Raw genomic sequence first — 17,144 nt, 5'->3', positions numbered from 1 at the left:
GTTCTTTGTAGTGCAGGACAAAATGACTGTATAAGCTTTCTAGGAAAGATAATTGTGGGTAAAGCCACCATCTCTGAATTAAAATATAGGGCTTGAATCTGAACCTTTACTGTCTTCTCTTCCTTAACCTGTAGGCAAGTAATTGTTCTAATATTTGAAATGTAGAGTTTTTCAGTAGGTTTGTTGAGTTATACCAGTACTGAACTGAAACCAAGGACAAAAACTTTTTTTTTTTAATGGTGTATTCCCAGAATTATTAGATTCAGCAGACAGATATTTGTTTTATTTATTTTTCCAAAACTTAGGATTGAATGAAGCAGTGGTGCTCTACTACCTGCCTGTACCCCTAGCTCTTTTTATTTTATTTTGATAATAGGTCCAACTAAAGTTGCTGAGACTGGCCTCAAATTTATAATCATCCTGCCTCAGCTTCCCAGTCACTGGAATTATAGGCATGTGCCATCATGCCAATGTATGATTTTAGAGTAGAAGAAAGGTTAGAGATGGTATCTTCTGAACTTTCGAAGTAAGGAAAAAAAAATCATTGCTTGGCTTATTCTATGGTAATATTGCCTAATAGAAATATATATAAAACACATTTTAAAAATTTCCAGTGTCACTGGAAATAGTTTAAAGAGAAAAGTGAAACTGGGTGTGATGGCATAAACCTGTCAAATGCCAGAAAATTGGGAGCCTGAGGCAGGAGTATCACTAGTTTGAGGCTGGACTGGGCAGTTTAGCTACAACCTGCCTTAAAAAAAAAGAATTTGAAAAAGGGCTTGATGTGTATGTTGATGGTAGAGCACTTGACTGTCATGCTGAGGACGTAGGTACCCCCTCCCCCAAAAAAAAGCAAAAGTAAATTTAAATGTCTTTGACTTAAACACAATATTTCAGAATGTTATCCATGTGCAAACATTAATGAAATGTACTTTTTGAGAGGGATGCTAACACTTCCAAATCTGGTGTGTATTCGACACTTACAGCGCTTCTCAAATAAGACTAGCCACAGGGTGATGTGGTGGCACACACCTGTAGTCACAGCTACCTGGGAGGCTGAAGCACATTACAAGCTCAGGAATTTGAGGCCAGCCTGGGCAACATAATGAGAAAGAGAGACCCCATTTTATTTTAAGGGGGGGAAAGGGTACTTTTTAAATGCTCGATAAGTATATGCCAATCATGGTTAAATGAACAGTAGGAAATTAATTCATTAGGGCCATTTATACTTAAAACTTTGTCAATTCAAATGTTAAACAATTTAACTTTCTTTGAATTTCACATTATTTCCAATTGAAGTATACAAACCCAAGTTGTTCCAAATAGACTTAAAATTTTACAGTAACTAAGTTAAAAATCAGATTTTAAGTTAAAAATTAAATTGGTCATAGCTAAGCTCTGTGGAGCGCACTTGAAATCTCAGCCACTCTGGAGTCTGAGGTAGGAGGATCTCAAGTTGACACCACATCATATGGGCAACTTTAACAAGACCTTGTCTCAGAAAAATAGGCTATGGATACTATTCAGTGTTAAAACACCCCAGGGTCAATCTTTGGTATTACATTAAAAAAAGAGAGAAATCTTTCCCAAAATGCGGTTCAGAATCATGAGATACCATCTCATACTCACTAAAACATTGTTATTCAAAACAAGGTAAAATAACAAGTGTTGCCAAGGATGTGGAATTAGTAGTTATACCACGTTTTGAGGACTCTAAATATTCTACTGAAGTGTACAGTTTAAAATGGCACACTTTAAAATTGTTATTTAAAATTCAAATTTAAATGTATGTTTAGATTTAACTTTACATAATGTTATTCCAAATGTTACATTAGTATTAAAATAAAGTTATAATTTAAGTAATATAATTTTTAATTATTAAATATTTATGGTACTGGGATTGAACCAGGACCTCTTGCTTGGTAGACAAGTGGTCTACCATTAAGCCACATTCCCATGCATGTAATTTAAAATATATTATTATTTTTGTTTATTATTATTATTTTTGTAGTGTTGGGTTTTGAACCCAAAGCCCTGTGCATCCTACAGGAAGTGTTCTAACTAAACTAAAATCCACATCCAACTTAAAATTTAAAGTCATATATTGCTTAAATTTTAAATATGCACTTTAAAAGTGTATACTTTGAGATAGTATACTTCATTTATTAAAAAGAAGATTAAATAGATAAAAATGTTTTGTGTGTGTAGGAGTGAAGGATTCAAATGCCCATATCACCCTTTATGCATAGATCCTTGTTGAGATCACTTTTTTGTTAAGAACTAAGTTGCCAGGCTTCTGGATCCCCTCTTTTTCTGTCCCTCAAATACAGCAAAGTCTTTTCTTGTTTTTTAATTTTTTAATTTATTTTTTTATTATTATTTTTATTTGCAATTACTTCTTCTTCTTCTTTTTTTTTTTTTAAGTTGTTGGTGGTCCTTATTTATTTATTTATTTACATGTGGTGTTAAGAATCGAACCCAGTACCTCACATGCTAGGCAAGCGCTCTGCCACTGAACCACAACCCCAGCCCTATAAGCAAGGTCTTTTTAATTTTTTTTTTTTGTAGTTGTGTATGAACAGAATGCCTTTGTTTGTTTATTTTTATGTGGTGCTGAGGATCAAACCCAGTGCATCTCACATGGGAGGCAAGCACTCTGCCACTGAGCTGCAGCACCTGCCCAAATAAGGTCTTGAACAGTGTTAGTACCTGAACTGTTTTACTTGGCTAAGCCTGGGGGGGCGGGGTTGACCATTTGGGTAAGGCAATAGGATAGGTAATGGATAAAAGAATTGTAAGATGGGGAAGTCCATCTTATCAATTATCTTGTCAGTTTTTTTCTTTAATTATTTGTGCTTTTGATAATATATCCAAAATTTTTCTACAAGACTGAGTCATCTAGATTTTCTCCTGTTTTCTTTTAGATAGTCATGATTTTTATATTTTACATTAGGTCTATGGTCCATTTCGATTTATTTATTTATTTATTTTTAGTTGTAGATGGACCCAGTACCTTTATTTGTTTTTATGTGTTGCCAGGGATGGAACCCAGTGCCTCACGCATGCTATGCAAGTGCTCTACCACTGAGCCACAGCCCTGGCACCATTTTTATATTTGTTAAAGGTGTAAGGTCTGTGTTTAGGTTGTTTTTGTTTTCTTTTTATATATAAACAAATATTCCAATGTTTCTTCCCCCTCCCCTCATCAAGTACAGGGGATTGATCCCAGAACTTTATGTATGGTAGGCACGCTCTCTATAACTGAGTTATATCTCTAGCCCTTTATAAAATTTTGTTTTGAGGTGGGATCTTGTTAATTTTTCTAAGGCTTGCCTTGAGTTTGGGGCTCTCCTGCCTCAACCTCCTGAGAATTGTGTAACCATTGCTAGGTTCTTGTGCTATGTTTGGAAAAAGACAAGTTTCGAAAATACTATTTTTCTCCATTAATTGGCTTTAAGGAGTTTGTGACAAAGTTAAAATTTCTCCTTCGTCAGAAATCAGTTGACATATTGTGTGGGTCTATTGTGGATTTTCCTAATGTTTTATTTATCTGTATTTCTGTCCTTTTCCTAATACCATATCACAATGATTATTGTGTCTGTGTAGTAAATGATGAGATTTGGTAGTGTGAGTCTTTCAAGCTTGGTATTTTTCAATATGATGATGATGATTATTAATCTTCTACAGAATAATTAAAAACTAAATGCTATATAAATTTTACCTCAACAAATAATAGTAACAAATCAGTTGCAATGAAATAAATTTTAAAATTTACAATAGCTATTTTGACTAGTGGCTCCTGTAGTGAACAGTGTAGTTCTATGAATATGTTTGGTGAATTCTTAAAAGTCTAAGAAGGCAATAACCAATAGGTTCTAAACTTCTCATGGTTAGAATACATAGCTGAACATTTCTGATGCAGGTTATTTGAAGACCACACCAATGACGGTGTATTTTTCTTTTTATTAGGGTTTACCTAAAAATGGGTAAGATTTTTAACAGTAATATGGAGTGCTATTAAAAGTTCCCCAAAACGTCAAAATAGATGGAATAATTATTGGCACTGTATAAGGAGCTCATTGTGAAATGTTTAAGCCCACATTGATTTTTATCACAATCTGTAAGCACATTGCTATTCATATCTGTTGATATATTTAGAAATGTTTGATTCACAAGATCCTTCTAGAAATCGTCACTCATAAGTGTGCATTTATGTCTTCAAAATGCGTAGAAGGTTATGTGCTGGGATAAGCAGATAGACAGTGAATGTGTAAGGATAGGCTCAAAGGAGTATCAGCACTTGTTTACTTTAGGCAGATTTAGGGAATTTGTGACAAAGTTAGAATTTCTACTGGAGGATTGTGTTGAACTTTTTGGTAATTTAAACTGATAGAGGGTACCTGAATCAAAAGAAAGAACCTGAAGGCATGTGGGTTTGGTGTTGAACCTTAAAAATATATGTGCTTGGTGTTTGCTTGGTTTTCAAGTCAGAAACTAAATAAACTGAACACCATTTTATTAATAGAAAATCTGTTATCAATCCAGCTGTGTTTTTTTTGTTTTTGTTTTTATACTGGGGATTGAATCCAGAGGTGCTTTACTACTGAGCTTATACTACCAGCCCCTTTTATTTTTTATTTTGAGATAGGGTCTTTGCTTAGGGCCTTGCTAAGTTGCAAAGGCTGTCCTGGAGTTTGTGATCCTTAGCCGCCTCTGAGTTGCTGGGATTATGGGTGTGTGCCACCATGCCTGGTATCAGTTGTGGATTTTGCTGCTTGAGGATCATTTTGGAAAACGATTTGATTATGGAGAGCCATTTGTTATAAGAGACATGGAAAAATTATATTCCAAGATCTAACTAGAGTAATGTAGCTGATTTGTATATTGTAATTCTGATGATATCTGAACCTTCTAATTTGTTCCTAGAATGGTAGATTTGCCAGGTTACTTGGATAGTTGTCCTTTTCATTGAAATCTTGCAAGTAGAGAAGGCTGAAGAAGCATTATTTAATGGAACTTATAAAGGCCCACAAAAGACCAACACTGAGCAAATTTATAAGAAAATCATTATTTTTGGAGTACTGGGTATTGAACCCTAGGCCTTGTATATGCTAGGCATGTACTCTACCACTGAGCTACATCACCAGTCGTTGTTTTCAAATTCTATTTTGAGACAGGGTCTCAATATACTGCTAGGCTGTCCTCAAACTTGCAATCCTCTTGCCTCAGCCTCTCAAGTAAATGCCTAGCTATAAGAAAATTCTTTAAAGATCAATAAATTTCTCTTCTACCTGTAACAACACTATAGAACATTAGGGAAGCTGGTGAAGCTTTTGAAGTAGCATATATCTTAAGGTAAGAAATTTAAAAAATTTAGGAATCCCAGTAATTTTTTGTTGGGATAAATAACTTCCTGCTCCTGTTATAAAAGTGATTAATTCAAAATCAGATATTTCTGGGAAGAACATGCCACCATTTTTTGTCTTGCATGTAGTGGAAACAGTAGTAGGACTGGTGAGTCATGAAGCTTGAGTTGTATTTTCCACTTGTGCCACTGACAAACATTGTTATCTTTAATAGCTTTGTTTTATGTATAAAATGAACTTCTTTTATAAAAGAAATCTCTCATGTATCTTTTGTAGAATTATTTCCATTGCACTGATTTATTTCTGAAAATACTAAGTATTAACTAGCTAGGTTAATTCTCATCACTTAAACAGTATCTCTGATGTCCTTTTTCTCTTTTATTTTTATTTAGTGTGTTGTTGGTGGCTGCAATGCCAGCTTTGCTTCTCAGGGAGGGCTAGCTCGCCACGTACCCACACACTTCAGTCAGCAGAACTCCTCAAAAGTTTCTAGCCAGCCAAAGGCCAAAGAAGAATCTCCTTCTAAGGCTGGAATGAACAAAAGGAGGAAATTAAAGAACAAAAGACGACGCTCATTACGTAAGTGTTTCACTTGAGAATCTGTGTATATTAAAAGATTCTGTTTATATCTCTACCTTTCAAGCAAATTCGATTTTTACCGTCTTTCAACTTGGCTTATCTGTTTCTATTAAAAGAAATATACAGGAAGGATACCTGTTTGTCAGTGTGAGAATTCAGTGACACATGTGCAGTAGCCATAGAATTATATATGACCTTAGAATATGCAATGTATAGAATTAGATTTTGAGGGCTACTTTGCTTCTGTTATAGCTGAAGAAAATTTAGAACATGGCATGTTGGTATTTCTAAAAAGAAACATTTTAGGAAATTTGAAAAATAGTGAAGGTGAAAGTCAAGTAAAATTTAAGTAATACATCAATTCCCAAGAGTAGTATGTGTGAAAGCAAAAGAATTGAATATACTCTATGAGTCTGTACCTACAGTCCATTGTAATACGTATGTGCTATGGTTATGTGCTTAATTACTAGGTAATAAGATACATCCTTTATGTTTAGGATAGAAAATAATTAGATGATAAGGCTTGCAAGTGTTGGGGAAAGAATTGATTGAAACCCCAGAGTCTAGCACCATTCTTAGCTCTTTAGCCAGCTGCAGCTGGCTAGCCAATCTATCACGAAGAAATATGAGTCAGAGTGGATATGAATGAATGAATGAATGGAGCTGTAATGAAAACGAGTTCTCTGCAGTGGTGAACTAGGGGGAAGGAAAAAAAAAAAAGATTGCACCTTACCTTCTTCTCTTGGAATTTGATTGGGATATAGAAGAAAATCCAGATACTAAATCCAGGCTATAACTTTAATCTCTAAAACATGGACCCCTATCCCCATCCCTCCGTTTGCTGCAGTACTGGGGATTGAACCCAGGGGTACTTTACTTCTGAACTATCTGTCCCCACCTTCTCCTTTTTTAAATTTTGAGGTAGGGTCTTTCTAAGTTGATAAGGTTTGCCTGTAATTTGGGATTCTCCTGACTCAGCAGAAAATAAAGGCATGCGCCACCATACCTGACTTGAAATATTTTTGTTAATGCAAAGCTGCAGTGACTCAGCCTTCTGAGTAGCTGGGATTACAGGTGTGTACCATCACATCTGGCTTAAAAGTTTTAGTCTTTAGCATGGCTTTTTTTTTTTTTTTTTGATAGTATGAGGGACTTAACCCAGGGCTCTCTACCTCTTAACTAGATCCCCATTAAATTGTTCAGGCTGGCCTTGAACTTAACAACCCTCCTGCCTCAGCCTTTTGAGTAGATGGGAGTAGATAGTTTGCTTCATCTCTCTACCTATATCTTTTTTGGGGGGTAGGGGGGTGGTCCTGAATCAAATACTTAACACATCTTCTGAGAATATTCTTCTGCATAACCACATCACCATTTTTACACATAACCACTGGAACATAGGGTGTCTATTTTTATGATTTCCAAAGGGTGTGTGTGTGTGTGTGTGTGTGTGTGTGTGTGTGTGTGTGAGATGCTTGGGGATTAAATCCAGGGCCTCATACTAGACAAGTCATGTGGGCCACATCCCCAACTTTCCAAAGGTTTTTTTTTTTTGTGTGTGTGTGTGTACACCAGGGATTGAACCCAGGGGCTTTTAATAACCGAGACACACCCCCAGCCCTTTGTATTTTTTTATTTCGAGACAGGGTCTTTCTAAGTTGCTTAGGGTGTTGCTCAGTTACAGAAGCTGGCTTTGAACGTGTGGTCCTCCTGCTTCAACCTCCTTAACCAATGGGATTATGGTTGGGCATCGGTCTGGCATGTTCCATAGCTCTCCCCCCCCAGTCAGTTAGCTCTGCTTTTTAATTGCTTAATCTCATTTTGGCAAAATTTCTAAAAAATAGTCGTGTATTTTATTGTGTCTTTACCCTTTAAACAATGTTTATATTGTGTAGTCTACATTTTTAAATACAGCTATTTGTGGCTTCTTTCCCATAAAATCCAATAGTGCAAAAGATAAAAAGAAGAGTGTGACATTTGAGACTTTCTTCACAGCATATAAATCCAATGTGGCAAGTACAGGTAGTAAAAGCACTTCATCTGTTCTGTATTTTGCAAATTTTAGGGAACCATGTATTGAGGAAAGATCCATTCAAAAGTAATTGATCATCAATACTGTTTTGGTAAAATATATGTAGCCGTTTTCCTTGATCCTTGATATCTGTTTTGTAGCATCTTTTCCAGCTATTGATTGTAAAGCATACTTTTTGCAAATTTGGGCAAATCCCATCATGGCTTCTTTGCACACTCTCCAATGTTTATCTAATGTTCACTCTCTCACAAAATTAAGTAATTGATCATTGACCAGAAGAATATCATTTTTAGCAACTATAACTACAGAGATGATAACATTATGTCTAATAGCTTCTTCCTCAGAGTCATGAAACCTCATTTTAAGATATTCTGTTAAATCCTTTGCTAAATCGGTGGTTCATGAGACAACAACTAGCAAATTTCACAGATTCCAGGTGGATTGGTACATGGATATCATTAAACCTGCTTAAGCACTGCCAGAGTGGTTTGTTTTGAGAAGCCAATTCTGAATCCTTTGCCCTGAACATTTTTGCTAGTAGTTTAACAACTTGGAGTCCTTCCTCAATATAGTTGCTCTTTAATTTAAACTCAAGCTGGGGAAAAACAGAGAGCAGCAGTTGACTATCAATATTGTAGAGCTCCAAAATTAAGTCAAACACATGTTCTGACAAATAACTGATAGATATTTTCTCAAGCATCAGATCCTGATTTAAAAAAAATGGTAATACATGGTTTAATAGTTTGAGTTGTCCTCTTCAGTAAAGACTTTGCCAAATCATATACTTGCTTGTTTAAATTCTTATTGGCAGTCACCAGATTTACTAAAACGGTTTCCAAAAGCTCCTGAGACACTGTATCACCTTCACAAATAATAGAGCTCATGGGGTCTACCATGTGCATATGAACTTTCTGATTATGCCCATTGTTTATAACTGAAAATAATGTTCTGTATAATTAGGTAAAAAAGTCATTGCTGTCTTCTAACTCAACACATGTGTTGTATGACTTGACCCAAGCAATGTTCTCAAGTAAATAAAAATATCTATTGTATTATGGGCTTTTTGTATCCTCCAACCCCTTCAACTGCCTTGTTACAAACATAAATATATCCTTTAGTTTATCAGGGGATGTGTAAGGAACTTCAGGAGCATAAATCCTGAAAATATTGGCAAGGCAGCAGGCCATTAGTAAATGAACATCTTTATCAGGATGCTTAAGGAAACAATCTGAAGCAAGATGTAAAGCTACGTTTAGATAAAGCTCCTTTTCTTTTTCAGAGTCCTAGTCCATGTCCTTGAAAGTTTTCACAGTCATCTTTAACCATCTCACCATCTCCTCTTTAGATATTTTATCTGAGATTTCCTTGACACTAGGATATATGATAAGTAATTTTTTCATCATTGGTCCTTGTCTTTGAATAAGCCATAATGGAAAAATTTTTACCCCTCCAGGTGAGTTAGACACTCGGAGGGGTAAAAATGTTTACCCTTTCACTCCTTTCACTCTACTGCTCCCCAGGATCCACCACTATATCCAATTGCCTATCCATAGTTTTTGATTATGTATTTATCAGTTGAAAAATGCATGGACTGTACACAGCTGTAATATACATAATTTATACATTGTAGGTAATATTAACACACATTGAAAGGAATTGCTTAGAAGGAATATTGAAAAGGAAGAAATGAAGAAATAAACAAAAGTGCTATTTCCCTTATTCTAATGAATTATACATGTGCTTTGGGGCAGGGAGAGAGAGAGAGAGAGAGAGAGAGAGAGAGAGAGAGAGAGAGTGAGTGTGTGTGTGTGTGTCTGTCTGTCTGTCTGTCTGGGGCTGGGGATTGAACCCAGGGCCTCGCACATTCTGAATGTGTACTTTATCACCAAGCTATACTCCAGATTTTAGTTTGGTATTCTTCATATTTATTATAACAGTGGAGGTCTGCATTGCATAGAAGTTCAGTGGCTCTTTTCATCATTTTTGAAACTTAAGTGATGATTTTAGTGTTTTGATCTTGAAGGAGGAGTGACTAACCTGAATGATTAGAAGGGGTAAATTATTATTTTCTCATAGTGCTTATTCTTTCTTAGGAAAACTTTTTATGAAACCACATTTTTCTCCTCAGTAGCTACAGAAGAGAGATTTGTTTCTAAGCATTAGGTAAAAATCATCACTGCTTCCCACCCCAAGTATGGTTGCACTCCTGGTTTTGTGGGTTCTGCTACTTCATTTCTAGATGGTGTTTTTCTTATTTTCTCTTGGAAAAAAAGAAAAAAAAAATCTAGTGAGAAAAGTTACTGGTGAAAATGTCCTGTACAAAACCTGTGGTGTGCTGGGTGTTGTGGCACACACCTATATCCCAGCGATTCAGGAGGCGGAGGCAGGCAAGTTCAAGGCTGGCCTGGGCAACTTAGCAAGACCATGGTTCAAAATAAACAGTGAAAAGCACTTGGGGATATAATACTCTGTAGTGAAGCACCCCTGGGTTCCGTCCCCTGTACCAAATAAATAAGTAAAATAAACTGTTGTATTTTTATTATTTTTATAGGTATTCTGAGAAATCTATTGATAGTCACAGTATGGAACATCAGCCTGCATGTAATTCAGAATACTTTATACCAGAAATCAAGCCAATTCATTGTTTTTAGGAAAACTGAATTTTGAGTTCAGATCATGAACATTACATATATCAGTAAGCTCTGTGAATATAACATAACCAACTCTTTAATTTGAGCAATTTTCTTTAAAAAATTTTTTTTTAGTTGTTGATGTTACTTTATTATTATTTATGGATGGTGCTAAGGATCGAACCCAGTGCCTCACACATGCTAGGCAAGTGCTGTATGACTGAGTTAAAACCCCAGCCCAATTTTCTTATTAGTACTAAGAATAGCCCAATTTGTAGTAGTATTTAGTGGAGTAAAAATAGAAATTTAAAAAACATTCTCCAGTGTATGACTTTATTGTGAATACACTAAACAATTTCTTACTTTGTTTATTTTAAAATGTTACATAAGGCTTGGTATAAATTGATGTATGATTTACAAGATAGTTTTGTATGCTTTTGTTTTATTTAATCAATATATAGTTGTTTTATTCCCATTTTCTGAATGAGAAATAGTCTAAAGTAGGTCATGCACATAGTCCCCCGCACGCTGATAACTCGTGAGTTTGGAACTTTGGTGGACTGATTGTAATTCAGAAGTGTATTGATGGGGATGTAGTTAACTGATGGAGTGCTTGCCTAGCATGTGTTAGGCCCTGGATTCCCCAGCACCGCACACACACACAAAATTCAATGACATATTAGGCTGAGCACAGTGGCTCATGTTTATGGTCCCAGTTACTGGGACAAATGAGAAGGATCATTTGAGCCTAGTAGTTCTGAGACCAGCTTGGATAATATCTCCCCCCCTCCAAAAAATTGTCAATATTTCTTAAATTGTTGTATTCAATAAAATACTTATCAACATCTCTAAATGTCACTTCGTTGGTACTGGAAAAATTTTTTATTACATATTAAAAACAATGCCCATGAAATGTAATTTTTTTAAAATGCTAATTTTTTAAGTTGTCAATGGTCCTTTATTTATTTATATGTGGTGCTGAGAATTGAACCCAATGTCTCACACATGATAGCCAAGTGCTCCACCATTGAGCTACACCCTAGCCCCATGAAATGTATTTATGTTTGGCTATGGTGAGTTTGAGACCCTGGTGTTGTGCATAGATGGAGGATGTCAATTAGATGTTGATCTGTGTTGAAAATGTAGAGCTGGTGCTGAGGAGAGATGTTGGAATAAAAGGTACAATTTTATGAAAAAGCTGCAAATGAAATTATGAGGGTTGAGGTTAGAGTCTCATATTTTAATGGGGGAGAATTAATCCATATTCAAGCATTAGTTAGAATTTTGCTTTCCAACTTTATCTTCTCCATCTTTCTCTTCTCTGCCAGAGTCCCTGTTTTGAAAGCAAAGAATATCTTGCATTTAAACCCTAGATAGGGTTAAACAATTACTTGTTTAAAACTAATCTTTTTAACTTATTTTTGTGGCGAATGGACTATTTGTACATTTAATAGACTTTATATTTTTCTAAATATTCTTTACCTTTTTTTTGTGTTGACTTGTAGCACGACCACATGATTTCTTCGATGCACAAACACTGGATGCGATAAGACACCGAGCCATATGCTTTAACCTCTCAGCTCATATAGAAAGTTTAGGGAAGGGACACAGCGTTGTTTTTCATAGTACCGTAAGTATTTAATTTTTCCTTTTAAATTATATATATGTAGATTTGCGAGGGCTGGGCTCTGGCTGGGGCTCAGTGGTAAAGCACTTGCCTAGCTTGTGAGAGGCACTGGTTTCGATCTTTAGCACCGCTTACAAAATAAATAAAATAAAGGCATGTAGTCCATCTGTAACTACAGAAAAATTTAAAAAGATTTGCAAGGTCTATTTTGTTTTTAAAACCATACTCTGAATTGCTCAAATTCTAAGAAAATACATTTTAACAAAGTCACAAAACCTTTATGCTTTATCAGTATTTTAAAAATTATTTGTATTAGTGGTTATAAAGCAGATAGTTCCTATAATTCTGTATGTTTATGATTAAAGTGAATATTTAAGCCTTTTGTTTGAGTTTTAAAGATATTGTGGCATAGTGTGCTACTTGCATTAGACTGGGCTTTGACTTTAAGTAAATGAGGTGTCTTTTCTGCCCTCTGTGGTGTTTTATTTTGTTTTTAAAGTAGAATATTAAATTTCTTTTAGGTCTAAAACTTTTTATTCATACCCCATGTGTTGTGTAGACCTTACCCTCAATATATACACATGTAGTTAAAAAGTCATATATCATTGGCCATCAAATTAAAGTTTGTTGAGGGAGAAAATTTTAAATGTTTTGTTTTACTGATATATTTTGGGTGCCTTGAATTTTGGCTAGCACATGGTAGACATTCAGTATATTTGTTGGGTGACCAGGTTTTCAACACAGAAGAAAAATAATCAAATTGAAAAAACAAGAAGTAAGTATAGTTTACTTTTAGGTTAACTAAGAGTTAATATAATTGTTTTCTTTCATGTCCTTTTCCATTTGTTACCTAATCATCAATCCACCACCCTACTTCATTCTGGAGATTGAACCCAGGGATGCCCTTACCACTGAGCTATATCCCCCAGTCCTTTTTATTTTCAGACAAGGTCTCTCTAAATTGCCCAGGCTGACCTCAAACTTGTAGTCTTCCTGCTTCAGCCTCCCAAGTAGCTGGGATTACAGGCATGTGCTACTGTGACCAATTCTAGTCCTTTTTAAGTTGGTGTAGTCCTTTTTAAGTTTGGTGTAGGTAAATTAGTAAAGGTGAATTACAGACCAGATTATTGATAATTTGAGTCCATAGAAAAATGAGTATTTAATTTTCACTGTTGAAATATTAAATATTCTAAATTTGGTTTACTTTTATATTTCAATTGAACAAGAATTTAATATTAAAATAATTGTTGACATCTATATCTTGTTGGATTTGAATCTGCTTTACCCATCTCCTGTAATGAGATTTTCTTGGCAGTTTTACTTTTCCTTACATTTATAGCTATTTCCCAGTTATTAGACTTTTTTGTATATTTGTGTATACTTCTATTGTTCTTTCTGACCCTTTTGATTTTTCATCTGTCTTGCTCACTAAATATATGTCACCTGTTATATTCCCCATTCCAATCCATTTTAGAAAACAACTTCCAGTACTACCATTATAACAGTCTACTCTACTGGGTCTCCCCGATATTCTCATTTTAAAAATAAGGAAATGTTCTAGTAGTGTATTTGTGGATATTCATCATAAGGATTGAGTGGTAAAATACTATAACTACTTTCTGAAGATAGTTGGAAATAAGATCTTACAGTATTTGTGTTTGTCTTAGTAGGAATTGAACCTACAGTATTTTGCATGCTTGGCAGATACTCTACCACTAAGCTACTTCTCCAGCCTTTTAAAAATATTTTAAAAATTTGAGACAGGATCTTACTAAGTGTCTAGGCTGGGCTCAAACTTGAAGTCCTTCTGCCTCCTCCCGAATTTATAATATTTTATTTTTATGTGATATAATTTCAGTCTAGATTAGTCTAGATGCAAGGATATATAATTTTATAAGCTCTATTAAGATTGAATGGGTCAAGAAAATAACTCAACAATGGATTGTATTTATGAAATAAATCTAAATGGAGGCAAACTTGATACAATTTAAGACAAATTATTAAATATATCATATAAAATTAAATTGTAGATATTTTTAATTGATCATACAGCACTGCTGTTCCTAACTCAGATTTTTCAGATGACAAAACTAGGAACTAAACATGTTCTGTGCCTTTTCCAGTATGACACAGTGTAGTTATATGTATGTACATAGTATAGTTACATAGGGCTTAGGGACCTCTATCCGTAGCTTGATTCATGGATTCTATAGTGAGAACCCTTTTGGTATTAGACTAAAATATGTGATATTAAAAGGAACATAGAAAAATAGAGCAATATTTAAGTATCAGTATACTCGAAGCGAGCTTTTTAAATAATTAGGGGTGGAATTGTGAATATTGGAAATTAGGTAAAGATATGAGTATGAGAGAGTAAAGAATTGAAGATGTGTAATTAAAGGAAAGAAAGTAAAAGATTGCATATAGAAAGAGGAAAGGGAAATTTTATTTGAAATTGTAAGATGTGAGGTGTGTGTGTTTGGATTTGAAGAGAGGTATACGATATTTACATTCTTTTAAAGAGCATAGGAAATATAGTTATCTAAATAAGGATGAGAGAGTTGAAGGGGAAAATATAATGTTTGGAGACTGGAAGGAGTTAAAATGGCTACTTTGGGAATTTTGCTGTGGTACCAAGGTCAGGGGCTTGCTCAGTAGTGATGATAGAAGTCATTTTTTTGAAGCGTGTAAACATAGGTTTATAATGCGGTAGGTCTGAAATTGTTTTTTTTAATTTATTTGCAAAGTTTGGCAGGAATTTCACGTAAGGCCTTGTGTATGCTAGGCAAGTGCTCTACCACTGAGATATTATTCCCCAGCCCCAGAAGTCTTTATTTATTCTATTATTATTTTTTTTTCATTTAATTTTTTGCAGTACTGGGTATCAAATCCATGGGTGCTCTACCACTGAGCTATAATTCCCAGTCTTTTTATTTGGAGACAGGGTCTAGTTAACTTGCCCAGGCTAGCTTTGAACTTATGATCCTCCTGCCTCAGCCTTCTGAATCGTAGGAATTGAAGTATACCACCTCGAAGTCAGTCCATTTGTCTGTGTGTCTGTCGTTAAACAAACAAACAAACAAACGAACAAAAGGTCAATAAAGATGTGGTCACCAGGCTGAATGTGGCATTAGGGCAAATTTGTTCATTCATGTAAATATTGAGGACTTACTGTGAGGTCAGGTACTAATGGTAAAAACCAGAGAAAACAAATATGGTACACTGTAGTGGAGGAGACATGATAAACAAAGGAAGTTAGTAAAATTGTAAAAACTTGAAAGAAAAAGGACATTTTAACTAGAGTGGAAAAATGTTTGAAAAGCAGAGAAGAGGAAGATCAGTGTAGCTGGAGAGAACTAGACAGCAGGAGTTAAGTCAGGTAAGTGGGAGAACCTTGTAGACTTACTCTATGTGAGATGAGAAGCCACTGAAGGAATTTGAGTAGCATGACCTGACTTTCTTCCTTGATTTTTTTAATTGAGGTATAATTTATATAAAGTAAATGGCACCCAATTAAGTCTACAATTCTGTGAATTTTGACAGTTGCATTCACCTATGAAACAACTACTACAGTTAAGATACAGAATATTCCCATCACTCTCAGTGTTGCAGTTAATTCCTCCACCTTTTCCTCTAAAGAATATACTATTGTTTTGACTCTCACAGACTATAATGTGCTTGCTTTGTTTTTGGTGTTGAGAACAGATTGTAGGAGGTCAGGAGTAGGAAGAAAAGAGTCCAGTCTTTCAGTTGAGGCTGATAGTGGCTTGGTTCAGTGTGGTTGCAGTGGAAATGGTAAGGACTGCATCTTTTTTTAAAAATTCTAATTTGTTAAATATGACAACAGAATGCATTACAATTCGTATTACACATATAGAGCACAATTTTTCGTATCTTTGGTGTACACAAAGTAGAGTCACATCTTTTGTTTCTTCATACTTAGGTTAATGATGACCATCCCATTCCACTGTCTTTCTAACCCTATGCTCTCCCTTTCCCTCCCTCCCCTTTTCCCCTTTGCCCTATTTAGAGTTAATTTAATGCCCCTGCCCCCCAGCATATTATGAATTACCATCCTTAAATCAGAGAAATCATTCAGTATTTGGTTTTGGGGCATTGGCTAATTTCACTTAGCATTATATTCTCTAGCTCCATCCATTTACCTGCAAATGCCATGATTTTATTCTCTTTTAATGCTGAATAATATTCCATTGTGTGTATATACCATATTTTCTTTATCCATTCATCTACTGAAGGGCAGGTAGGTTGGTTCCACAGTTTAGCTACTGTGAATTGTGCTGCTATAAACATCGATGTGGCTGTGTCCTTGTAGCATGCCATTTTTATGTCCTTTGGGTATAGACCAAGGAGTGGGATAGCTAGGTCAAATGTTGGTTGCATTCCCAGTTTTCCAAAGATTCTCCTTACTGCTTTCCATATAGGCTGCACCATTTGCAGTCCCACCAGCAGTGTATGAGTATGCTTTTTCCCCTGCATCCTCGCCAACACTTATTGTTGTTCTGACGGGAGTGAGATGAAATCGTAGAGTAGTTTTGATTTGCCCTTTTCTTTTTTAATTTTTTATTGTTGGTTGTTCAAAACATTACATAGTTCTTGATATATCATATTTCACACTTTGATTCAAGTGGGTTATGAGCTCCCATTTTTACCCCATATACAGATTGCAGAATCACATCAGTTACACATCCATTGAATTACATATTGCCATACTAGTGTCTGTTGTGTTCTGCTGCCTTTCCTATCCTCTACTATCCCCCCTCCCCTCCCCTCCCCTCCCCTCTTCTCTCTCTGCCCCCTCTACTGACATTCATTTGTCCCCCTTGTATTATTTTTCCCTTTCCCCTCACTTCCTCTTGTATGTACTTTTGTATAACTCTGAGGGTCTCCTTCCA

At 35.3% G+C, this 17,144-nt stretch overlaps 1 protein-coding gene and 1 pseudogene across 1 annotated transcript in view; one reads left to right on the top strand and one right to left on the bottom strand.

Moving 5' to 3' along the window:
- The window catches only part of Aebp2 (AE binding protein 2), an 81,012-nt gene that overhangs the window by 48,241 nt on the left and 15,627 nt on the right, over positions 1–17,144 (top strand). The window contains exons 4-5 of the mRNA XM_027955994.2: positions 5,759–5,945; positions 12,110–12,234. Of these exons, the coding sequence (XP_027811795.1) occupies positions 5,759–5,945; positions 12,110–12,234 (312 nt within the window). The remainder of the gene's footprint in view (positions 1–5,758; positions 5,946–12,109; positions 12,235–17,144) is intronic.
- On the bottom strand, positions 7,825–9,423 carry LOC114108376 (sister chromatid cohesion protein PDS5 homolog B pseudogene; annotated as a pseudogene).

The sequence above is a fragment of the Marmota flaviventris genome, chromosome 3 (assembly GCF_047511675.1).
Source record: "Marmota flaviventris isolate mMarFla1 chromosome 3, mMarFla1.hap1, whole genome shotgun sequence".
Classification (NCBI taxonomy): Eukaryota; Metazoa; Chordata; class Mammalia; order Rodentia; family Sciuridae; genus Marmota; species Marmota flaviventris.
The sequence above is the reverse complement of the archived record's forward strand: the minus strand, read 5'-3'. Positions and strand labels throughout refer to the sequence as shown.